At 33.6% G+C, this 25,348-nt stretch overlaps 2 protein-coding genes across 2 annotated transcripts; one reads left to right on the top strand and one right to left on the bottom strand.

Moving 5' to 3' along the window:
• Positions 1–7,870: 7,870 nt before the first annotated feature.
• Positions 7,871–20,394, bottom strand: LOC126808446 (transport and Golgi organization protein 11). The gene is made up of 4 exons (XM_050533154.2): positions 20,215–20,394; positions 18,167–18,374; positions 14,121–14,334; positions 7,871–13,489 (listed from the first exon to the last, which is right to left on the bottom strand). Exons 1-4 carry the CDS (start codon positions 20,245–20,247, stop codon positions 13,261–13,263), a joined length of 684 nt encoding a protein of 227 aa, XP_050389111.1. The 5' UTR covers positions 20,248–20,394; the 3' UTR covers positions 7,871–13,260.
• LOC126808447 (meiotic recombination protein REC114) lies at positions 20,352–24,256 on the top strand. Its single transcript, XM_050533155.2, has 7 exons — positions 20,352–20,431; positions 20,662–20,752; positions 21,167–21,250; positions 21,552–21,635; positions 22,248–22,400; positions 22,862–22,942; positions 23,233–24,256. The coding sequence occupies exons 2-7, from the start codon at positions 20,678–20,680 to the stop codon at positions 23,407–23,409; spliced, it is 654 nt and encodes a 217-aa protein (XP_050389112.1). The 5' UTR covers positions 20,352–20,431; positions 20,662–20,677; the 3' UTR covers positions 23,410–24,256.
• Positions 24,257–25,348: the final 1,092 nt, after the last annotated feature.

Genomic DNA, 25,348 nt, shown 5'->3' with positions numbered 1-25,348 from the left:
CAATATGGCGCACTTCAAAAGGTACCGCCCTGAATAAATGAAAAATAAATTCATTTGTGGCCGTCATATTTTACAGTTTCTACTAAAACTATGTATTATTTGGATCTAAAGTTGAAATAATGGCACAAAATGAACCCCATTCTTTGAGTGACATGTATCGTTATTGTAATTATTTTGTCAGATAAATTACTGTGCTGTATCAGTATCGTGTATTAAAAATATCCAACAGCTAGTCGATTTTAGACCTGCAATACAGCAATATACATTATGTAATTCTATTAACTGCATCTCACAGCTGAAATAACACATGAAATGGACAAATTTTATTGATAAAAATAGATCTTTGTTAAAATAAATGTCATCACAAAAATACAATGTACTGATTGCAAAAGGATTTGTTGTTAACATGAATGTCACCATAAAGCAATTATTTAATTCATATTCATAGAAATGAAACCAGTGGCTGCCAGGCAGGATATGCCCACATTTTGCAAGAGTTGGATATAGAACAAACTAAAAACAAAAACGATTTTTTGTACAATCAGGGGCCATAATCGAGAAAGTTATGGTCTGAAATGCGCAAATATTCCAATTCAACCATTCATTATGGTGAAATGGTGATATATCTAAACGTTTTTTTATACGCCCACATGGAAATGTGGTCGTATATTGCCGTCGCCCCGTCCTTCTGTCCACAATTTCTTGTGAACACTCTACAGAAATGAAATGAAATGGGGTTTAACATCCTACTGTTTTGCTTCGAACTTGGCTAATGAAGACTGTCAAGGGATCTTTTACGTGCATGCCAATTAGGGTGACCACCTTTGCTTGATCATATTGCGGGACATTATCTTTTAAAAAAAAAAACTGAGGCAGAATGCATAACAATGTTGCTCCGAACTGGGCTAATGAAGATGAGCATACGCCATACAGTGTGCTATTCCATCTGTCAAGGGATCTTTTACGTGCACGCCAATTAAGGTGACCACCTTTGCTTAATCATATTGCGGGACATTATCTTTTTAGAAAAAAACTGAGGCAGAATGCATAACAATGTTGATATATAGTTACTTCACTTTTCGACATAGCAACAATAGAAAATCAAACTATGAAATATTCACACAAGCTTGGTTTGTATTCGTATGTCATATGATATTTAGGATAATAATACATAGCAACAATATAAATTCAAGTCATAATATTCATATCAGCGTGTTTTGTATTCATATGCCAGCATCATCTTGCATGTTTAAAAAAAAAACCGAATACAATTTCTTTTGTAGATGTAAAAATACATTTTTTTCATTTCAAACAAAATATATAAATTATTAATTTGTGCGACAGAACCATTTGAAAGGGTGTGTGTAAATATATATAATGACATTGAATGAAATTTTTAAGTTACAATCAAATGACTGCCGAATTATCATCCATGTACATTGATCGTTTATCGCTAAAATTAAATCATGCCAAAGGTAGTGAAACGTATTGAGATTTTATCGCCATGTTTAGTCATGCTGAATGTTGTGAAACTTATTGAGATTTTATAATAACTGAGTATAAAGGATGTTATGCTGGTTACATTATTTAAGAGCTGGGGGTTGGATGGCCGAATGGTTAGCACCTGCGAGTATCATAAGGTCTGTCATTGAGTCAACTGGCATGGTTTTGATTCCCCGGTTGTACGTGACAAGGAGTAGGGTCACCTGTCCAACCGCGTCGGTTTCTCCTCCAGTTTCCTCCCACTGCTAAAGACCCCTATGCACAAGCGAATGATTGAAATACAATTAAACCATGTGTTAGTCCCAAAATGACCTAGTTTTTGTGGACCTTAAATCCCATCTCTCTCTCTCTCTTTCTATCTCTCTCTCTCTCTGTTTCTCTCTCATTTAAGAGCTAAATTTGCCTATTGCAGATCTTTCCTTTGACCTCAAATGTTTTATAAATAATTTATTTACATACCAGGCCCATAATCAACTCTCTAGAACTTTAGATGGTTTTGATTTTCAACAGATTTATGATTTAATTTAAAAATGACAATCGAGAGTACACTGTTCTAAACTGTAAAGACGATAACTACTCTCAGATAAAGTAATTTGACTGACATTTTCAACATATTCCCTTTTCATTATCTATTTTTTTAAAGATACAGTATGTAAGATTTAGATAAAGAGCTGACCATTCTTGCTATAATAGCTCAAAATTAGATAATGTAAAACGAAAATATTGAAAATTTCATTCAAATTACTTTATTCTGAGCCAAGTTATCACTGTTTGTTGTTTTGACAAGATGTGTGCATTGTGGTAACCAGGGCACTGGTATTCGAAACTTAGTAGGACGTTAAACCCCATTTCATTTCATTTCATTTCATTCGAGACTTAGCATCGCTTTCCCATTTTAAATTAAACTTTTAAATGGCAAACCGTTCAAATCTAGTTAACATCTTGAGTATCTGATGTCATCGAGAGTTGATTATGGTCTTGTTTTGTTAATTAATGTCTAATTAATAGTTTATATAACATTTCAGACACAAAGAAAGACCTGCAATAGATTAACCCCTTGCATAATGTTTGTTTAAACTATTATTGCGAGAACTGTCAGCTTTTTATCTAAATCTTACGTAATGCATCTTTAACTTTCCCTGATTGATCACCATGTCATGCTATATTAATAATACAAGATACCTTTACGTCAATAGATATTATTATTATTATTGTTCGATTTATAATAGCGCTTCATTACACGTGAAGTGTTTCTAAGCGCATATCACAAACATATACTTCAAACACACAGAAACAATCAAAATCTGGAGAACATAATTAAACACAGCTGCCTGTTAGGCGCTATTATTCAAAGGTTTATATCCAACAAATCAACCGGCTAATCTCTATATTGAACTCAGTCGAGGTATTACCTGATGAACACCTACACCAAGTAGAGTTCAAAAATAAAAAACGAAGTTTAAAAGAATCAGCTTCATTAACAAAAATTAAACAATCAAAAACTAAACAGATAAATCAAATTCAAACGAAACAAATAAAACAAAGAAAATGAAAAGAGCAGTTCATTACCATTCTACATTAACAAAATAAAGGAAAACAACTTGTGAAATTTTTTTCAAAAAATAAGAGCAACGTAACACTAATGTTAATACTTTTTTAACGAACATATCATAAATATAATTAATTTTACCTATAATATCTATTTCAGAAATCAGACTTTATTTTGCAAAAAAATTAATCCAAAGAGTTGTGTACGACCATTATCAATCACTTCATCAAAAAAAATGGCAAATACCTTAGAAGAAGCACCCCAAAGACATGGTCAATCTTACCATATTCGAATTTTAATAATTCAGAGACGACGAAGCGAAAGCGATTGTAATTGATACTCCATTAAACCAAGTATACATATCATAATAAAGGAACAAGCAATTCGATACATCCGTCGCCTTCCAAAAGTTTTTTTTTTTATATAAAATAGAAATGCATAGCCAGCTGATGTTCTGGGTTTATGTGATTCACCATGTAACAAATACTAGTATTTATTTAATTTTATTGTTCTTTGGGTAAGAGGGGGGGCATTGGTTAACACATGCACTTTAGATCATAAGTTCTGTCATTGAGTCAAATGGCATGGTTTCGATTCACCGCTTGTACGTGACAAGGAATAGGGTCGCCATCTAACCTCGTCCTCTGGTTTCCTCCCAAAGCTAGACCTTATGTGCTAGCGAATTATAGTTTGTGTCGAGTGGGCGTAAAATCCCATTTATCTTTTTTTTTTTTCTCTTCTCTCTCTCCCTCGATTGTTTTGACAATAATTGGCTTTGGTAGTTTATTCCATAGAAAAGGTCTAGCATAGGACAAAGCACGTTTTCCCAGTTGTAAGTTAACATTTGGAGATTTTAGAAGATGTATTGTTTGAGAACTGATATTTCTACTGGTAGTGCAGGTCTTTACAATATTTTTTAAAATTCTACTTATTTTACTATTCTACTTATTTCTACTTTATCCTGCAACCCCTTGTGTATCGCTGAGATCCCAGTCTAGATGTTCTCCAGATACTAGCATCCAGCTACATTAGGACCGTTTGTACGAGAGTTGTTGTCGTTTTCTACTGATTATTTTTTAAAATATAATATGTGAATTAATTATATTCATTTAATTTTATTTTCTTTGAGTATTGTGACGGTCGTGGTGTTGTCGGTTGCGCTGCTGATAGTGGTTGTAGTGCAAGAGAGGGAGGGGGTGGGGTGTAAATGTTATATATTATTTATATTCGTTGATTTTTGTCTTGATGGCGGGCAATATTTTCCATTTCTTATGTTTATTACATTAAAATATATATTTCTTTGAGTTAAACGTAATTGAAATGGGGTTTAACACCCGACTGGGCTAATGAAGACAGTCATACGCCATATTGTGTCCTATGAGGGAATTTGTGCCGGTGACCGGTGCTACGGCCTACTCTTATATCGAATTCTAACTGCCAAGGATTCTTTTACGCCTCATCCGATGAGTATATGTTGCCCAAGGCCCTCTGTCCTGCACCAGTGACAAGAAGGAACCACGTCAGTGGATTTCGGTGGATTTTCAGTATGATGTACAGGGAAAGGTCATCATCTACAAGTTGGTACCAAAAGACCTTCTAAAGGAATTTGTGGTGGGTCTTTCAGTATTTTGACTAGACTAATACTCAAATAGACTATTGCGAGACTAGATTCATGGATATTACTGTATAGAAATTTTCCACGTGAGCAATTGTGGGACATTTTGGCTTGTTTTCGGGACGCAGGACTTTGAAACATTTTGCAGGACTGTCCAGCGAAATGTGGGACGGGTGGTCACCCTAGCGTCAATGTGTATACGGGACCTCGGTTTTTCGTCTCATCCGAATGACTAGACAGCTGTCCTTGTCAGGCCCTCCATCCTGCATCAATGACAAGGGGGAATCAGGCCGGAAAAACTGGGTGAACTTTCTCGGCCAATGCAGGGATCGAACACCCGACCTCCTGACTAGCGAGCCAGCGTCTTACCCACTTAGCTACCGTGACCCCCCACTCTACAGACTACATTTATCATTTGATTGTTTTGAAATTGATATATGTTGTTTGCATTAGTGAGATGAAGAAGTCTATTTAATTTCAATAACTTCTGTTAATTTCTTCTGGAGTTATGCCCCTTGTTTCTGTTTGTTGAACGTTCTAACGCCAAAAGTTATCACCCGATCTGTATTATTTAAATTAGTAAAACGAAAAAGCCTGTCAAATTTCAACAATTTCTGTAGATTACTTCCAGAGTTGAGACCCTTGTTTCAGTTTGTAGAACCGCTTGAACCTTCAAACAGCAAAAATTATAATCTGATCTGTATGGAAGTGTCTTGTAAATGCCCGCAATTACCTACAAAAAAATAAATAGGCGACAACCCTTGTTGACCGCTCGGACGATTTAGCTGCTGTGGCCGTATGTTTCATTGCCTGGCAACCTATCTTTTGATCTCTAGAGGGACCACAAGCTAAAAGCACAATTTTTGTACAATCAGGAGCCATAATTCAGAAAGTTATGATCTGATATGCGCAAATATCGAAAGGAACCAAGATCTTTGGGATATAAACATGCATTCCAAGTTTCATCAAAATCGGATGAAAATTGTGACCTCTAGAGGGTCCACAACCTTGATATACCATATTTTACACTATTTGCGTACAAGAGGCAGCCCTTTTGTCTGGCTGGTTTGGTCCGATTTTCACGAAATTCAAACTCAACCATCATTAGGGTGTAACGGTGATATACTAAAACGTTTTTTTTAAATCGGATAAAAATTGTGACCTCTAAAAACACGATTTTCCGCATAATCAGGGGCCACAATTCAGGAAGTTACGATGCGATATGCACGAATATCGACAGGAAACAAGATATTTGGGTTATAAGCATGCATTTCAAGTTTCATCAAAATCGGATCAAAATTGAGACCTCAAGAGTGTCCACAAGCTAAAAATATGATTTTTTGTACAATCAGGGTCCATAATCCATGAAGTTATGGTCCGATGCATGCCAATATCGAAAGGAACCGAGATCTTTGGGAGATAGAACTATATTTCAAGTTTCGTCAAAATTGGATAAAAATTGTGACCTGTAGAGTGCCCACTAACAAATTGTGGAAGGACTGACCTCCGGACAGGGGCAACGACATTATATATAAAAAATTTAATATGTACATGGCCGTATAAACTAAAACAAAGAGATTTTAATAAATATTTGTTTTAAATTTGCATATTAATCTTAAGAAATAAATATGTTTTAGATTATTAGAGCTTATGGACACACCAAATTTATCATAGACTTTACATGATCATTCAACACTACACTAAAAGTGTAATTGATTTACAGTCAAGGAAGAAAGTCATTGCCAATAGAAATATAAATATAAATAAAAATCACATGGTTGATTTTCTCCTATTCATAATGGGACTCTTATCAAATGGTGGGGGTTGGGTGGCCAAATGGTTAACATGTGCGCATTTGATCAAAAGGTCTGTCAATATGAGCCAAGTGACCTGGTAAAAAAAAAATCGATTTCCTGTTTGTATGTGAAAGGGAGTAGGGTCGTGGGTTTTCTTCACGTCCTTCGGTTTCCTCCCATGCTAGTGAATAATTGAAAAAGATAGGTTGCCAGGCAACGAAACATACGCCCACCACAGCAGCTAAATCGTCCGGGGAGTCAACAAGATTTGTCGCATATTTTTACTTTTTTCGGTAATTAAACATTTATAATACATTAAAATCTGATTAAGAGTAATAACTAATTAACTAATAATCAGAAAACCATTAGAATTTGTTTGGTTTTTATAAAGTTCTGCCCCATGCTAATGTTTAGTATACGAAACTTTTAACATCATGGATTTAGTTGTTCAAGTCATAAAAATTCATTGAAAATCAATATACTTGTTCATCTCAAGACCTTAAACTCTGTGTATCAATCTGAAGTCAATCGGATGATAACTTTAGCCGCTAGAGCGTCACAAGATTTTTTGAAGTGATCAAGGGCTATAACTCTGACAGTAATTATCGGAAATCGTTGAAAATCAATAGGCTTCTTCGTCTCATGACCTTAAACACTGTGTATAAATTAAAAGGAAATCGGATATCAACTTTAGCCTCTCGAGTGTCCACAAGCAATTGTGGACGCCGGACTGGGGTGACGACAATATACGACCACATTTCAATGTGGGCATATAAAAATTGAACCAGGTCAGTCCCAAAATGACCTAGTTTATGTTTAGTGGACATTAAACCCCATTTCTCTCAATCTCTCTTATCAAATGGCTTAAAATTTTCTTGGATCCAAGAGAGATAAATCCATTGGTTATAGTTTTAATATTTGAATTCCAAGAAAAATATGAATGTTGTGTATAGTTTAAAAATTGACATAAACAGTCCTAGGACTAGATCGAAATTAGGCAGATTTCTTCAAGTTTAGGAATGCGACCCCAAAGATAATAATATAAAGATTAAATAAAAGGCCTGACTGAAACAAATCATTGGTTAAAAATAGATCTAAAGCCACAATAAGGCAACCCAGAAATGAATTTTAGTTTTCAAGTATCCCGTCATACTTTCATAAGGTGAATCTGAAGATCATTTTAGAACAAATAAGGGGTATAAAATGTGAAAATCATTGATGACAATGAAATTGAAATCACTTGACTGCTACTATTCAAATAAATAAGATATCATAATTTGTAAAAAAAAAAAAAAATTTTAATGATCAGCAACAGTAATAGCAGGGATAATCTAGGAATTTTATCAGCTGACACATATTATTTACAAATAGAATTTAATATATAGGCTATTATTTTTGATTCACACAAGATTTTAAAATGTTTTTATTGGGTTTATTTACATAAATTATTAATATTTCAAAATACATACAACCACTTCATACATCAGATAATATTATACTGGATAAAAGTGGCTTACAAAAAAACATGGACTGTTTCCTCATATTCCTTTCAATAACATGAATATAAGAGACATAATGCCCAAATATTAATTAGCATGTTTTCCTAATTTCTAGATATGACAATACTGATACCATTACAAAGCCTGAACATAGTTTAGTAAAGATCTTCAAATGTAGAAATGTGCCCAAATAAACAATTAAATATCAATACAGAAATAAACATATCAAGTGTGAAACCTTAAAAGGCTTCACAATTTTTTAAACCAGCCTTTTGTGTGTATGCAATGCCCTAGTAACTTGAAAGGCTTGAATTTAATACAGCCAGTATTTATTTTTGGTATTTTTAAATGAGAGAGTTATGTCCATTCAACATACCACCAAATAAAATAAATATTCTGGTTCTCAGATAATCCTGCACTACTTAAATAGAGCTACCTGACCCATTCTTATTTTGGGACCAACACAAAGTTAAGTTATAGCCCGTTCAGACGCTTAAGTTGAACTGGTTTAAAAACCCTGGGGATTGTTAAACCAGTTTAACTTTAGCGTCTGAACGCAAATGTGGGGCAAATAAACCATGTTAAAAACCCCTGCTCGCGACCTGTCTTCGAGAAGGCTTTTTATTTTAAACTGGTTCATCTTAGCCGTCTGAACGGGTTGGCTTAAAAACCCCAGCTCCAGCTTGCTTCGAGCATGCGCAGTACGCAGTTAGTTACATTCCTGTGAAAATATTGGGTCAGACAGTGCCAATGTTATCGAAAGCGTGCGAGAACCGAATAAGGAATATGAATCTACCAATGCGCAGTTAACTCTAACCTCCGACCGAAGAGGTCAGAATAGTTAAACTGGTTTGGCTTATAGTACGTGTGAACGCAACACGATGCTGTCTTAAAAACCCCAGCGATTATGAACTGGTTTAAAAATAAGCTTCTGAACGGGCTATTGGCCTGTGATGTTCAATGCATCTCACGTTGCCACTGCTGATTATGTTGGACAGATGATCCTACTCCAAGTCACGTACAAGCATGGTATCTAAACCACATCACTTGACTCAATGACAAACCTTGTAATCTAACACATTAAACCATTTGGCCACCCAACCTCCAATCAGATAAGACATTTTGCTTTTTTTAGTATACAATAAACTGTAAGCAGTATGTGTAATAGAAATCGAAAAAAAAAGCAAAATTAAAGATACATTGGAGAAATAGTAGAGGTTTTCTATGTCTAGGAGAAATTATTTACTAAGCGTGTATACAATAATAAATATGCAACTGAACCAAGAAATATAGCACTAAATGAGTTGGATCAAACAAATAATTTAGTGCTGCAATATTTTCCACAATTAAACAGCCTAGTATATTCAGGATTTTGTATATTTTATGCAGTGTACAAACACATTTGGACCCAAACTGGCATCATTGCATTTAAATATGATTTTGCAGTCAATTTAGAAGATGACACAACACTCTAGATGATTGACTAATATAGAATTGTGCTGAATAAAATCTGTGGGGGCCAAAAGTACTGCACTGAACAAATATCGCACCAACTAGGTTTAATTAAACATACCGGTAACTAAAGTATAGTACTACCAGTATACCAAAGATTAATTGACAATAAAATAATCAATGAAGTCAGTAACTATCACATGTAAATCTGACCTGACTAAATACAGAACTGGGTTTTAGAAACCAAAATATCTACAATGTACAAATGACAAAATTTACATCTAATTGATCACTATTATTATATATACAAGCTTTATATAAGCACTGATTTATACATACTAAAGCTTTATACACTATGAATACAAGATTTGTTTTTAATGACTTTACTGCCACAATACAACCATCACACACACACACACACTAACTCCATCACTCAAAGCAAAATTAACAAATTAATTTCCTATAATGTTAAAATAATATGTATTATCAAGTTGGTATTATCTGCATTCCATTTACCATCAAGTTTAACCAAGGAAGTTATTTCTCTATGGTTACATGAGAAATAGGGATTGGTGGATTTACTAGGTCAGTCAATGACATTACTGTCTTGTTTTTCAACTGATGGGTTGAGTAAATTTTGAATTTGGATTATAAGTTGCATTTATAATATATTCTACATACTGAAATTTGTCAGGAATTTCAATTCATATACAAACAAACACTTAATATATTTAATTAAATTGACATGGATATTGTAATTTATATAAGATAAGTATGAAGGAATAATTTATTAAAATACTGTTTACTGGCATCAAAAAATGAACATTTCATTAAAAGTGACCTTAATATTCACACCCATTATAGCTTTAATTATAATAATTAGCAATGGTCGAGTATGCTGACTTTTCAGTTTAACTAGATAAAGTTCTTTTTAATTTAATATTTTCTATTTGGATTATTTCATAAATATTAAACAATTAAACTATAATTTTACAATATACCAGCAGTTGCCAGGCAAGATACACATTTTACAAGAAATGGATAGAGAACAGGCGCAAAACAAAAGCGTTTTTTTTATTACAATCAACGGCCATAATCCAGAAAGTTATGGTCTGAAATGCGCAAATATCGAAAGGGACCGAGATCTTTGGGATATAAAGATTATTAAGTTTCATCAAACTCAACCTTCCTTATGGTAGAATGGTGATGTATTTAAACGGTTTTTAAAATCAGATAAAAATTGTAACCTCTAGAGAACCCACAAGCTAAAAAACATGATTTTTCGTACAATCAGGGGCCATAATCTAGGAGGTTATGGTCCGATACATGCAAATATCGAAAGGAACCAAGACCTTTGGGAGACAGACCCATATTTCAAGTTTCGTCAAAATCAGATAAAAATTGTGATCTGTAAAGGGTCCACAACCTTGATATACCATATTTTACACTATTTGCGTACAAGGGGCAGCCCTTTTGTCTGGCTGGTTTGGTCCGATTTTCACGAAATTCGAACTCAACCATCATTAGGGTGTAACGGTGTTATAATAATATGCTCAAATATCGAAAGGAACCAAGATCTTTGGGATATAAACATGCATTCCACAAACAAAATGAGGACGGACGGACAGGGGCGACGGCATTATATGTCCACATGAAAATGTGGGCGAATAAAAACAGAGCTTGTCATGAGGAAAACAAGAGTAAGCAGTTCAAAAATTATATATATATTTTGCGAACGGGCAGTCCTCAGTTGTCGTCAGTGGTGAGTTTTGCTAATAAGTTTTCAAAACCGGCATCTTGTGACAAACTTAGGTAGTTCAAGTATTAAATAACATTTAGATACTGTATATATCAGACTACATGTACATGTATAATACATACCTCAAGTTAAGACTAAAATTATTTTCAAAACAAATCTAACTTATGCATAGAAAATTCTGATTACATTGTAGCTATTTGCTTCTAGGTAACCTAAATTGAGCTCTGGTATTCTTGAAAGACAAATTAATATACACATCAATTGAACCAATACCCAATTGGCATGCTGTAGTCCAAGACCTCAACCAAGATGACTCAAAAACAAACAGCTACTTATAATCTTGGTCCTCCATATAAAATGTTATTTCAAATTTTGCACCAATTTTGAAGATGGCAAATTGAATACCCTATGGAAAGATATGAATTATTGTACTTTACAATAACAGTTGTGTTTGTGTCTCATGTGTCAAGGGTTTTAAATATTCCTTGCTCACATATGTATTCCAAATGAATGTAGAATGGCCCAATTTTCGAGAAGTGGTAATTTGATATGGCATCCAACATTTTTTTTCACAAGTGTATGATTCTCAATGATTATATAAAATCAAACCACAAACGACTAGATTAGGGTATATATTTTCAAAACATTTACAGTTCTCTTTTCATCCAAATTTCAGTAACACACATAGATTTTCTATAATCTTACTACTTTTACCATTGATAACTAATTTTAATTTAATTTCAACCGTCTAATCATGAAACTAAGAATCCAGCTAAGTGGTTTTTACCATCACAATTGCACACAGCTATTTGTACAAAACCATTGAAGCTGGTTGCCTGACACATTCATTTCTACATCAACGAATTTATTCGAAAACACTAAATATACCTCAGGAATCTTGACATATTAAATGAGATTGAAAATGTTTTTTTAGTCTTTGTGTATGAAAAAGATGTAAAACAGATTCGAACCACATAAAAGAATAGTAAACTAATTTTTCGATCTATCACTTTTTCCTTACATAAATAATGTACCATAAGACGGTTGAGATGTATTCTTAAAGTAGACTGATCTCTGTGTTATCACAAATTATAGATCTAGTTACTCATGGCTTCTTTTCAAATGTACCAAACATTGATAGTCTTCTTGATTTGTGTCATCCAGTGTAAGTCACATATGCATTAGAGACTTTTGAAAAGCAGAATTTTTCCCATCTGTATCACGTATCAGATACGGATATGTTCTGTCAAAACAGTTGCAGAGTTTTGGAAGATTTACGCGCAGCATACGTATGAGTCGCTCAGCAGAACTTAGTTCTATTACAGCATGATGGTAGTTATCTAACAAGATCACCATCAGTACTAGTCAAGTGCCTAACCTACAAATTCCTGGAGGGAGTGAAGTCGCTGAGCTATTATAAAAAAAATTAATGTCGAATCTTATTAAAAATCTTTCACTTCGACTCAACAGCAATGTTGCATTTCACTAATATATCATTTCAGAAAGTTTATACCCCTTTACCACAGAACCACATCATTTATAGATTTGCAAGGTCCCATCTCCCCAAATTTTGCATGTAGATCAACCAGCATGCAGACAGACAGGAAGAATACATTTTTAAAATCCTGAGAAAAGCTGTTCAATACATGCTGCCGTATCCATGTGCCGTATCACGTATGACAAATACACACACATTGATGAAGTCACACGCAAAATCCTTAAGGATACGCAATACAGACCAGGAATTTACGCTTGCCAAATGTCTCTATTGTGTATATGCCTAACACATTACTTAAGATAATTCTTCCCAAGGAATTATATTATTAATTACGAAATGCAAGTTTAGTAAATATTAGAAAATGAATATGGAGAAAATTTGATAAATATGGAGAAAATTTGATAAACATCTGGCGATCAGTTTATAGCATCCTTATCAATTTCATTGTTTAAAGTTTAATTTGTTTTTGTTACATTGTGAACTGTAGAATATGCACCCTACCAAAAATGTGGGTTACTGAAAAATGGGGAAAACCTCTATTAAATTTGCAAAACTCGTAACAAATTGGATCCTAGTTGCTGCAATATCATCATTTACTTTTGAAAAACCAAAAGAAAAAACGCAGAACGAAATAACCCATAACCATAGGATAGAGGAACACTTCTCGCTGAGATCGTCTCTGGTTGTCTTGTTCCATTACTGCTATTCTTCTGGATAATTTAGCAACATGTGTCCGTAATACAGTAGCTTCGTCTTCCTCATTAACCAAGATGGAGTCGTTGGGTGAATAACCTGGAGTGTAAGGCAAGGGTGCCGTGCTGAAATGACAAAATTAAAGGGAATATAATCATTCTAAAATTTTGTTACACTTTTGTAGCCAATTGTCCTACTAATGCACCAAACTGGCTTATGAAAACAGGCACGTCATGCAGTGTGTTATAAGTGAGATTTTGCTTCATTGAATTCCATCTGTCAAGGGTTCTTTCATGGGCGCACAGAACCTTATATTTTCATCTCACTAATCGACTCTTACTGAATTTGTTGAACATGTGAGCATATTTTTACATTGCTACCATGAGGCTGAACTACACCATTCAGCCACCAATTTATTCTCCATATAATTTGATAGCTTGTACATAAACTCTTTAAAAATGGATTTTGTTGTCTAGTCTGACTATTTCCAAGCCTTTTGGCGGATCGGGGGATTTCTTTTTTGACACATATGCTTAATGCTTAGAGAATTAAAGGGGGGGGGGGTCTAATCCCTTCATATAAAAACCTACATTCCACATAGCTTGATGTTTTTCTAGTGCAATCATACTAAACCCTACCACTCTAACCTACATCTTTTCTATAAATGCTAAGCTCATCAACTCAAACTGTGTTCGGGAATCTTACCTTCATTCGGTCATGATATAGTCTAGTAGGAAAGGCTAATATTGAAATTACCTGTTGTAAAAATGGCTGTTATTAGAATCATTTTTCTGTATTTGCAACTGGTTGTGTTTCTCAACATTATCTTCTACCACTGGAAAGCGCTCCTCAAGTGTTAAAGTTCGTGGTGGGGTCAGAAGACCAACATAAGCGTACGTATCGGCAGAAGGAACTTTATTTAACTCTAATTCTCGTAGACCTTCTTTTAATCCTATATGTTTGTCTTCACCTAAAGGACACAAAAAAATTAACTTTGAATAATACTTTTAAAAGTTACTATGCTTGATTTCTGACATTGGCTAACATACTTAGAATTAAGTATATTTCACAAGTTTTGCTGATGTTTATAAACAATCCCTACAAAATGTCAACCACTTGTGAATTTTAAGTGGTCAGTCGCAGTTGAACATGCACAATGTCTTTATACATGTACATGTAGATAGTCAGTGATATTCCCCTAAAGTTAACAGGGCTGCCGACAACCAGTATCGCAGCGCAATTTGCGATACATATTTTGTCCGTTGCTAATCAAAAATTAAAAATTAAAATTAAAATTGAAGACTAGAAGGCTTTCTGAACACTTTCAACATGTATAAAATGTTGAATAAAATTTTATAAACAAAACTGAATTCTCCGTGTGACATTTTTTTCTCAAACTACCCAGACACAATTCATTATACGGTACTATATAATACAGGGACATAACTCTATGGTAATTGGCTGATTGGGACCATGGCTGATTGGGACCTGGCTGACTGGGACCAGATTTGTAGCTGACTAGGACCAGATTTGTGGCTGATTGGGACCAGATTCTTGGCTGACTGGGACCAGATTTTTGGCTGATTGGGACCACGACAAGGCTCATTCGGACCATTACTTAAATGACGCGAGTATTTAAAGGGACAATAACACTCTTGCTGGCTTGAAAGCTCCAGAAAATAAATAATATCTCTATCTAAGTACTAGATGTTTAAGTGTCCTACCTGTTGTGTAAATTACCCATTACATCCTATTTTACTTGTCCAGAGGGTTCGAAATTATTTTTAAATCGAAGTTTCATTTGAAAAGGTTTACGTTAGACGTTTCAAACCATTATGTTGAATTTTTCAAAATTTTTAAATAAGGTGTGTTAAGATGAAATTTGTATCATCAATTAATTGAAATATTCTAAAATAGTACAATTTGTTGACCAGAATAAAGCTCCAGAAAATAAATAATATCTCTATCTAAGTACTAGATGTTTAAGTGTCCTACCTGTTGTGTAAATTACCCATTACATCCTATTTTACTTGTCCAGAGGGTTCGAAATTATTTTTAAATCGAAGTTTCATTTGAAAAGGTTTACGTTATGTTGAATTTTTCAAAATTTTTAAATAAGGTGTGTTAAGATGAAATTTGTATCATCAATTAATTGAAATATTCTAAAATAGTACAATTTGTTGACCAGAATAAAGATTGGGACATATTATTCAGTTACAACAAGAGTGGTATTGAGCCTTTAAAATATGTTTGCATATTTTTGATAATAAGACAACTATGACAATAAATAGTGTAATTAGTCACAAATAGCAATATACAAGACCTTAATCACACCATTTATTGTTAATTAATGATAAGCCTAGTAATCCAATAAACAATCAGATCCAATCACACAAATTCCCTGTTGTGGCTGTCAGTAAGATCTGAGTAATTTTCATGTAGTCATATAGTACACTTTCCTAGATATCACCTACCTGTTTACTTGTGTTAAAATTGAGTCTATAAATCTATTATGATTTTTTCTTTACAAGGTAGAATTAACATTTTGACTGCTTTTATATACATCATATTTGAAATAACCGATTACCGTTGCTACTGTATTGCTGGTATTAATTTTCAAATTTGTATGGTTTAAACATTATTTCTATAACATAATTACACACAATATATGTATAATGGATTCGGATTTCCGTTATGCTACTGTATTGCTAGTATTAGTTTTCAAATTAGTATGACTTATTGAAATTAGCATAAATTGGTTTAAACAGTATTTCTACGTATAATTACACACAATATATGGGCTATAATGGATTCCAAAACAAGCTATGAAGTTTATAAAATAAAATAAAAATGGTCTGATTAAATTGCATAAAACGTACGATAATTTACATAAGATTAATGAGATAATCTCTGTTATTATAGTAACTGTGACATAAAAAAATGGAATATAAACATAAATAACATAGGCCTACATAAAAGCACACAATTATAGTCACGCTATAGCCTAGATAAAACTCCTTTAAACTTAATTCAATATCAAAACCTCAGTTTCTAGTATTTTTTATCGTGTGGTCCGAATCAGCCTAGTGGTGGTCCCAATCAGCCTGGAATGTGGTCCCAATCAGCCTGGAATGTGGTCCCAATCAGCTTTGACTTTTGGCCCAATCAGCCATGGTCCCAATCAGCTTGGTTCCAACTCTATGAATAGGGACTATTAAACCGGAAATAGGGAATCAAATGAAATGAAATGAAATGGGGTTTAACGTCCTACTGTTCTGCTCCTAACCTGGGCTAATGAAGACGGGTATACGCCATACAGTGTGCTATGAGGGAAATTTTGCCCGGACAGCGGCACTACGGCCTACTCTTATATTGAATTCCAACTGCCAAGGGATCTTTTACATGTACACCAATACGTGCACGCCAATGTGTACACGGGACCTCGGTTTTTCGTCCCATCCGAACGACTAGACAGCTTTCCTTGTCAGCCCCTTCCGTCCTGCATCACTGACAAGGGAGAACCACGCCGGAAAATCTGGATGAACTTTCTCGGCCAATGCAGGGATCGAACACCCGACCTCCAAGCTAGCGAGCTAGCGTCTTACCCACTTAGCCACGTGATCCCCAATAGGGAATCAAGTAGTACCACTCACGTTGTGAGACATCAAGTAATTATATTATATTCATTTTGAACGAAATAAATCCAGTGTATCCCCCACGTATTGTAAATAAAATATAAAAAAATAAATATATGTTAACGTATTGTAAAATGATAAATCAAAGTAAAAATTCCTGTAAAATATCGCGTGTGTCTAGTTAATCGAGGTGCGCCCGATTGAACAAAAATAGCAATACACGATAAAAAGCAGATGAAATTGCTTTATAACAGAGATTTCTAACGTAACAAAAAATAACAATTAAAATGATGGGGGCCTTGGAAGTCACTGTTAAGAATTGGCTTCAGACATAAGACCTAACTAAATGTCTACATCACATTCACAAACTGTCACAAGTACTTGTGGCAGTGCTAAAAAAATCTAAGAATAGTAAGAATGGAATCTAATCATATTTGTTATGAAGTAAAGTAATATCTTGTTATTTAGGTTTTTATGTTGAAACTGAAAAACTGCTAATCAATTTTTAAATTTGCTAATCAAATTTGGCAAAATTGGACTTTTTGATTAGCAGTGCTGCTAATCAACTGTGAAAAATTACCGACAGCCCTGAAAGTTAAAAGAGATAGCAAGAAAACTGTCAAAAGAGTGACAATAACCAAATATTTTTATCTGTTCTTTCAGGGTTGTTTTCACTCCTTTCTGTATAAAAATCAACAAATAAAATACCATGAAATAAAAAAACAATTTTATTTTATACACTGCTTGTCATTAATACATGTAGTGTGGGTCTTTTTTTATGGCAAGATCAGTTATATCTTACCTACAATCTGATTATAACATAGCTCCTTTTTCGTTTCATTTTTTATAGTTCAAAATTTTGTTTTACTTATCTTTACCGGTATATAACCCGGGCCGCGTTCTGGATAATGTGAGGGATTAGCCAATGAAACAGTCTGTTACAGGGAGTTTTTGGTGTGAGGTGCACGGAACTGTGGGTAACCCACTAGAAACATCAACACTGATTGGTTAAACAAATGTCTGACATCATAGGGTTAAAAGTGGCTCGTTTGACCTCTGATGCCACCTTCCCCTATAACCAATCAGATCTTCATGTAGTGTAAGCCACGAAAGTATAAAAAAAACGAAACGAAATATAGATCTGTATTTTAATCAGATTGACCTTACCTGCTAAAATAATTCTGTCTGGTACATGCATGTCACTCATTCTTCCATTTTGTTTTGGTATGTAGGGAAGATCGTTTGGTTCTCCCATTGATATACGATCTGGTACCTGCATTTTGTTACTTATGTCTGAGATATACTCAGGATCATATGATCTTGACTGAACATCACTGTAATCTGATGGCAGACTTTTAACATGGGATTTTGTTTCCTGAAAATATCAAATGAAAAATAACTTGTTTGCTACTTCTATAATATGTATTACGGTACTTTGGTTGCGTTAATAATTCATATACACAGTTAATAATAGTGTGTATTTATAATGCGCACATTCCATTCGTGTATGCTCATGGCGCAATTGTAAGCTCTTCACATAGATATAATTGAAGAAGTTAGTATGATAAAGTAAATAGATATGTCTTTAATTCTGACTTGAAAGATTCCAGGTTCTTGGAAGTCTTAAAGGAAGGGAGTTCCATAGGGTTGGTACTATGCAGGAGAAAGCTCTGTGTCCAAATGATTTAAGTTTATAAGTAGGTACATTTAAAAGATACTCATTCTGCGATCTGAGAGTTCTTTGTGGTTTGTAGTTTGTTAGCAGGCTACTTAGATAAATAGTTGCTGTTCCGTTAGGCATTTATAAGCCATACAAAGAAGTTTAAAATTAATCCTGCTTTTGACTGGAAGCCAATGAAGATCTTTCATGATTGGTGTTATGTGCTGAGTTAGCAGATAAAAAAGTAAAACACAGTTGGCAATCTCTTTCATAACGGTTTACAGTTTTACATATTATATAAGGCTAATCATTTAAAATCTGTCTATGATTTTGATATCTCTTTATTAATTACAGTAGGCTAGTCTACATAATAAAAATGACTAAAATTAGTAAAATTGTGCAGACCAGATCTATGGTATGAGTTAAAAATTTAAATTCAAACAAACATTTCATAATTATATAATATTGAATGAAAGCAAAACGTGCTTCTATATTTAACGGTGCTAAATCGCTAATATCTGAGACTTAGAAATTGACACAAATGGGTCGCAACACATATAATAATTTAATATGAATTAATGAATGTTATGTTCGGAGACATATGCAAGAAGTTTCAATCGAATGGCAATATCTAGCGTCTGGTTATTCCAGTCTACACTGGTAGTATTTATTGCCCATGCTCTCCAGATAAAAATATGGCACCACCGTTTCACATGACTTGTGGAATATGTCTAGCCTTGTTCTTTGAGTTCCTTGTAAACCTTGTTACAAATGGCGCTGAAACGCATTCTGGTACACGATTTGGTGTACCAATAATGCTTATTTTATCTTAAATAATTGATATCAGCAGCCCATCTTTTCCTGGTAAGAGCTAAAAAGATCATAAATAACTTCAACGTTGATTTAAATTGACAAATAATAAAAATTTGTGTTTAATAATGTCGAAGACTGTGGATGATATTGGGTTAAAGACTTAGCTACTTTAAATTAAAGGCTCAATACCACTTTTGTTGTAACTGAATAATATGTCCCAATCTTTATTCTGGTCAACAAATTGTACTATTTTAGAATATTTCAATTAATTGATAATACAATTACAAATTTCATCTTAACACACCTTATTTAAAAATTTTGAAAAATTCAACATAATGGTTTGAAACGTCTAACGTAAACCTTTTTAAATGAAACTTCGATTTAAAAATATTTTCAAACCCTCTGGACAAGTAAAATAGGATGTAATGGATAATTTACACAACAGGTAGGACACTTAAACATGATCTAGTACTTAGATAGAGATATTATTTATTTTCTGGAGATTTTAAGCCAGCAAGAGTGTTATTGTCCCTTTAAATCGGGTATTACAAATCATTTGCGATTTGTCTTTTTTTCTTATTAAATATCTTGGTCAAATGTTAGTTCTTTAGACTAATAAACATGCGTTATTAAAAGAACTGATGACATGTCAATGTCATCAGTTTGAGTCTCTGAGTCTGATTATTTATTTTTAGAAGTCACAACATATTGATATAATTATGAATAATTCACTTATTCTTACCTCGGTATCATTTACGCCGTTGACTTCCGTCATCTCGGCACTGTATGGTATAATTCTATCAACAAAATTTAACAGGTAAGCTCTCGCTGATGCTATAAATCTACTTTTTTTCAAAATAAATAAATGATTTTACCAAATACACAGGGGGCAGCCATTACATGAAGACCACAACTATTGACTACGTCACTAATTTATGCGTAACTTATAATCTGAAGCGGTAAATATGCCTTAACTTCAAATTAAACGTTGTCTTCGATATTTTAGTCTGTTGAACCTACGGGGAGGGTTTAAATAATATTCTTGTTTATTTAGCAGCGCAATTGTCGTAAACGGACAAAATGTTTGCTCGATAATTTGGAGAGAAAGGCGGAAATTATTTCATGTACTACGTGTCAAGGGAAGCAACTCCAATCTAAATATTCTAAACTCCCTTTTTTCACATTGCAGTAAGGGTAAGGTATAGATGTCTTCAGTTTGGAAATTGGAGAGATATTCAAGATATGTTACCGAGAAAAACCATGGGAAAGGAGGATGGGAGGTAAATAAAAAATTCATATAATTAGTAAATAGTAGCAGGCTACCACTCTGTTGTTCCTGTAGTTTGTTATTCTGTACGTTTAGGCTAGGCCCTTTTTTATTGTAGAACTAAATAAAGAAAAGAGGTTTTTCCCATGCTTGATGTGGTCAATAATGAGCCTAAGCGAAGATTAATATTTGCAATGCAAAGGTGACCATAGAAGTAAACAGCACAAAAATAACCAAAGTGTTGTTGACAAGACCTAAATCTCCATTCCATTTAGTTTCCATCATATTTTATTTATGGCATTGCCATTGACCAGCAAATGGATAATTTACTGACACAGCAAATTCTGTCACAATATAAAGTATAAAGATTTAGATTCTAGATAATGATATTCAAATGAAATTACAAATATTTTTAATCATTTTGTAGGTTTATGAGAGTGAGAAAGCTGAATTAAATTTAACTCTTACAGAATGTAGTTTTCTAGTAATATGTCATGGTACAACCGTGATTGTAAGTAGGCAATGCCAGAAAGTTGCACCACAAAAAAAGGACTGAACAAATGATATTTGATCTCATACAATTCATTTTTGATATAAGATATAATTTATACAAACAAATGTTCTGTTGAGGATTTATAAGCATGAGATTATATCTATCACACAATATTTAATTTTAAAGAAAACAAAAGAAATTAGGAAATAATATGACTTTTCAGAAGTAAGTAGGTCTTAGAATTAGAACCGAAAATGTACCCTTATATAATTTTGATGATAACCTACTGTCACTGTTGTCTATATTTTATATTAAACAGGAGAGTCATTCCGTAGTTACTTCCCGAGCATGGATGAGAGGTTTAGTTATAGGTGACAGCATGATGTTTTTATACAAAGTCAAGGTCAGTATAATGAAGACATCAAGTCCAGGCAGGATGTCCTTCATCCCCCCCCCCCCCAGCAAATGTTTGGCTGAGAAAGTTCGGCAGGATTTTCCGGCGTGGTTTCCCCTGGTCAGTGGTGCAGGACAGAGGGCTTGACAAGGACATTCAGGTGAGACGGAAAACCGAAGTCCTGTGTGTACACATTTGCATGCATGTAAAAGAACCCTTGACAGTTGGAATTCTATATAAGAGTATAGCAAAATGTCCCTCACAGCACACTGCATTGTGTATGCCCGTCTTCATTAGCCCAGTCGGTAGAGAAAATTAGGATGTTAAACCCCCATTTCATTTCCGGTTTCCTCCAGACAATTTACATGCTATGATTGAAATAAGGGGTTATTAAGAAATTTAGATTCAAACAAAATTTGTATACTTTTCTGTTCAAAATTAGCATACACATAAAAATGAATTATTTTCTTTTCAAAAATTAACTTGTGAATTATAGAACTACGAGTATATCTAGGGTTAATAAAATAAGAAAAAAAAATTGGAAAGGGGAGCCTTGGGTAGGCTATATGAAAAACTTTACATGGTATATAACACTAGACCTGATATATTTTTTTTCAACAGGGTAATACCAGAAAATTTAAGATCAAATTTAAGAGTGTGAATAATGACAGTGGAATCAAGTTATGCTCTCAATGTACAGAGAAACTTAGCAAATATTTTCCTATTAAAATAAATTCTCAATCAACAACTAGCCAATCACAGGAGGCGACACAGGTATGACTTGAAAATGGATCAGATGGAATTGTGTTCAGGAATGTTTTTAATAATTTTCAATTTTCATTGATCCAATGAATGTTTAATAACTCAATTATCTTTGGTATCAGCCTTGGGGACCAAGTGCAACTAGCACTTGGTAGAGAACAGAAGACAAAGTTTTAACATTGAAATTAAAATGTCTAGTGGGGCACCAACTAACTAAATTTCACCATTATACTTTTCTATTTCTAAGAATTTCTTAATTAATATGCAAAAATGCTTATTAATGACAACAAATTATTCTCTGGCTTGCATAGACTTATAGTCGCTTTAAATATATTCTACAAAATATCATGTTGGTACGTGTATATACAAATACAGTAAACTTTTGCAGATACGACATTCCATACAACTAAACCTGATGCAATTTGGTGTTTTCCTAAATATAGGGTATATATAAATTTAACTGTGTTTTCCAGGATCCAAATGGCGAACAAGTGCAAGGAGAAGCTGTTGTTGAAACTTTGGAAGGGGAAATAACATTATCCAAAATGGCAGAGGTAAGTTCTCTTGCATGGAAATCACACTTTGAAGCAAATCAAATAACTTATAAGTTATATTTTTTAGTGACTTTGGCATTGTGTCTAAATTCAAAATTTCCATTGGCCTTATTAGGCCAACCTGCACAAACCAGACAGAAACCCTTGCAGTCCCCATACTTGGTATTGCCATTGTATGAAATATGAAACTATGTACTGCCATGAAGTATGTTCTATTTCCTATGACTGGGATAGTGCATATTAAACTGTGAATGGAACACATTTTAATAATTTCTAATTATTTGTTTTAGGTTTTGTCAGGGAAGTTAAAAGCCAATTTACCTAAAGCCTATGAAGAACATAAGTATCCAACAGAAGAGACTGGTTTGTTGTTACGGTTGTGTCTTACAGATCCAAGTTTTCCTGCATTTGTAGAACACGTGGAAAAGGAATTAAAAAACATAATTAATGAATCTGAGCCACTTTAGCAAAGTTTCAGATGATAGTTGTCATTATCTTTCCTGCCTGGCAAGTAAATGATAATCATTTGATCAACATTGCTAAATTCCAGAATATGACCATAACCATTTTAATCCTAAAACCTGACATAATTGTTATTCTATTCCCAGTATTTTAGAGCACATCATCTCTGTTCAGATGCATGCAGATTCAATATGTAAAGAGCTTAAATGGAAAACGTGGTACATGATTTCAGTCAAAAAAGACATAATTCCAGTGTCAGTGAGATATCTTAGATTGTAAAAACAATTGAAACGACCTTCCACGTGTAGAACAGAGTGTGGTGCATGTCACATATTAAATACATTTTACTGAGAATGAGTAAAATGGATACACTGCTTTTTGCATTAAGTCTCTTTATGTTTTACTAGGAGCCGGGTAGCTAAGTGAGAAAGGGGCTGGCTCACTAATGGGGTACAGGATTCGATCAGTGTGGTATTCCCTTGTCAGTGGTGTTGGAAGAAAGGCATGACAAGGACAGTGTCTAGTTGCTTAGGATGGGACCAAAAACCAAGGTCCTGTGTGCACATAAAAAAAAAAACGCTTGACAGTTGAGATAAGAGTAGACCATAGCACCACTGTCTGGGCAAAATTTCCCACCTAGCACACTGTATTGCATGTGCCGATTTTCATTAGCCCAGTTGGGGCAAAAAGTAGGACGTTAATGTACAATGAATTTTCAATGACAGGGGGGAAGTAATAGTTAAGTCCTGGTGCATGAAGTAAGCATAATGGGCGAACAAACAAACACACCTACTGTATTCTACAATAAGTGGCCATATGAACTTTTAAGGTAAATAAAACAAATCTTTTATTGATTACTGACTCTATATTTATTTTCACATATACAGATAGTAATGATGTGTGAGAAACATTTGTATCACCGACAATCATTGGTTGAAACCCACCAATACCATTGGTTCTTATAAAATAGGCTACAACAATCTAGTAATATCATTGGTTAATAATATATCTTCCTAATATTGCAAATTAAGAAACAAGCAATATTATTGGTTCTTATAAAGGGGCTATAAAACTGAGAAATATTAGCCAAAGAGTTTTTGTATTTCTTTAATAAATCTATAATATTGAAAATGATTTGCTCCTACAATTTCAACAAAGAAATGGTAGGAATCGATTGATTTATTTGGTCCAGAAATTATTATTTTTATAATTTTATTTTCTCATCGGCTGACCATAAAAGGAAGTGAAATTGTTAACTATATATATATACATAATCAATGCAATTCATTAGTATACAATATTGCCATTTTTGAAGCAGACTGAATTTTTTTCCTTGAGACACAAAAGAAGCATTTGTGTAAAATATAAAAAAAAATCAGTTCGAGCTTCAACTAAGATTGTATGAGAGTTCAGTCATATTATACACACAAAAGTTATAAATTAATGTACATTGCCTTTACCTCCGAGAGATCAAACTGAAAAAAAGGGGGAGATAACTCATTTATTAATCACCCATTTATAAGATGAGATAATCCATAATATGCCACCAGAAAGTCTCAAGAGAGAGAGAGAGAGAGAGAGAGAAAAATTAAACAATGAATGCTTCCTGTAGTTCTAAGTATTATGATATATATTATAGAATCATGATAATATTAAAGTATCTAAGATGGTTGATTGTACTGAAAGAATAACTTTTAGATGATTAAAAAGGGGGGAGGGGGGATAACTCATGAAACAATAAATACAGCCCTCTCGTACATATAGAGGAATAAGTTAATAAAAACAAATAATTGTATATATAATATTTATGTTATGTATAAATAAACATATGAGCAGAAATTATCTCTACCAGTGATACATCATAAATGAATAAAATGGTTTTGTGTTTTGTATGAAACATATATACTCAATTTATTCTAAGTAATTTATAGTTATGAATAATGA

This window comes from Patella vulgata, chromosome 1 (genome assembly GCF_932274485.2).
Source record: "Patella vulgata chromosome 1, xgPatVulg1.2, whole genome shotgun sequence".
In the NCBI taxonomy this organism is placed as follows: Eukaryota; Metazoa; Mollusca; class Gastropoda; family Patellidae; genus Patella; species Patella vulgata.
Note: the sequence above shows the minus strand (reverse complement) of the source record. Positions and strands in the feature narration are given on the sequence as shown.

Excerpts from the sequence above, each read along its gene's own strand:
- LOC126808447 (XM_050533155.2), top strand. The coding sequence starts at position 20,678 with ATGTCTTCAGTTTGGAAATTGGAGAGATATTCAAGATATGTTACCGAG. Across the intron at positions 20,753-21,166 it reads ATGGGAAAGGAGGATGGGAG|GTTTATGAGAGTGAGAAAGC; the intron begins GTAAATAAAAAA and ends ATCATTTTGTAG. Across the intron at positions 22,401-22,861 it reads AATCACAGGAGGCGACACAG|GATCCAAATGGCGAACAAGT; the intron begins GTATGACTTGAA and ends TGTGTTTTCCAG.
- LOC126808446 (XM_050533154.2), bottom strand. The coding sequence starts at position 20,247 with ATGACGGAAGTCAACGGCGTAAATGATACCGAG. Across the intron at positions 18,375-20,214 it reads ACGGCGTAAATGATACCGAG|GAAACAAAATCCCATGTTAA; the intron begins GTAAGAATAAGT and ends TGATATTTTCAG. Across the intron at positions 14,335-18,166 it reads AGACAGAATTATTTTAGCAG|GTGAAGACAAACATATAGGA; the intron begins GTAAGGTCAATC and ends TGTGTCCTTTAG.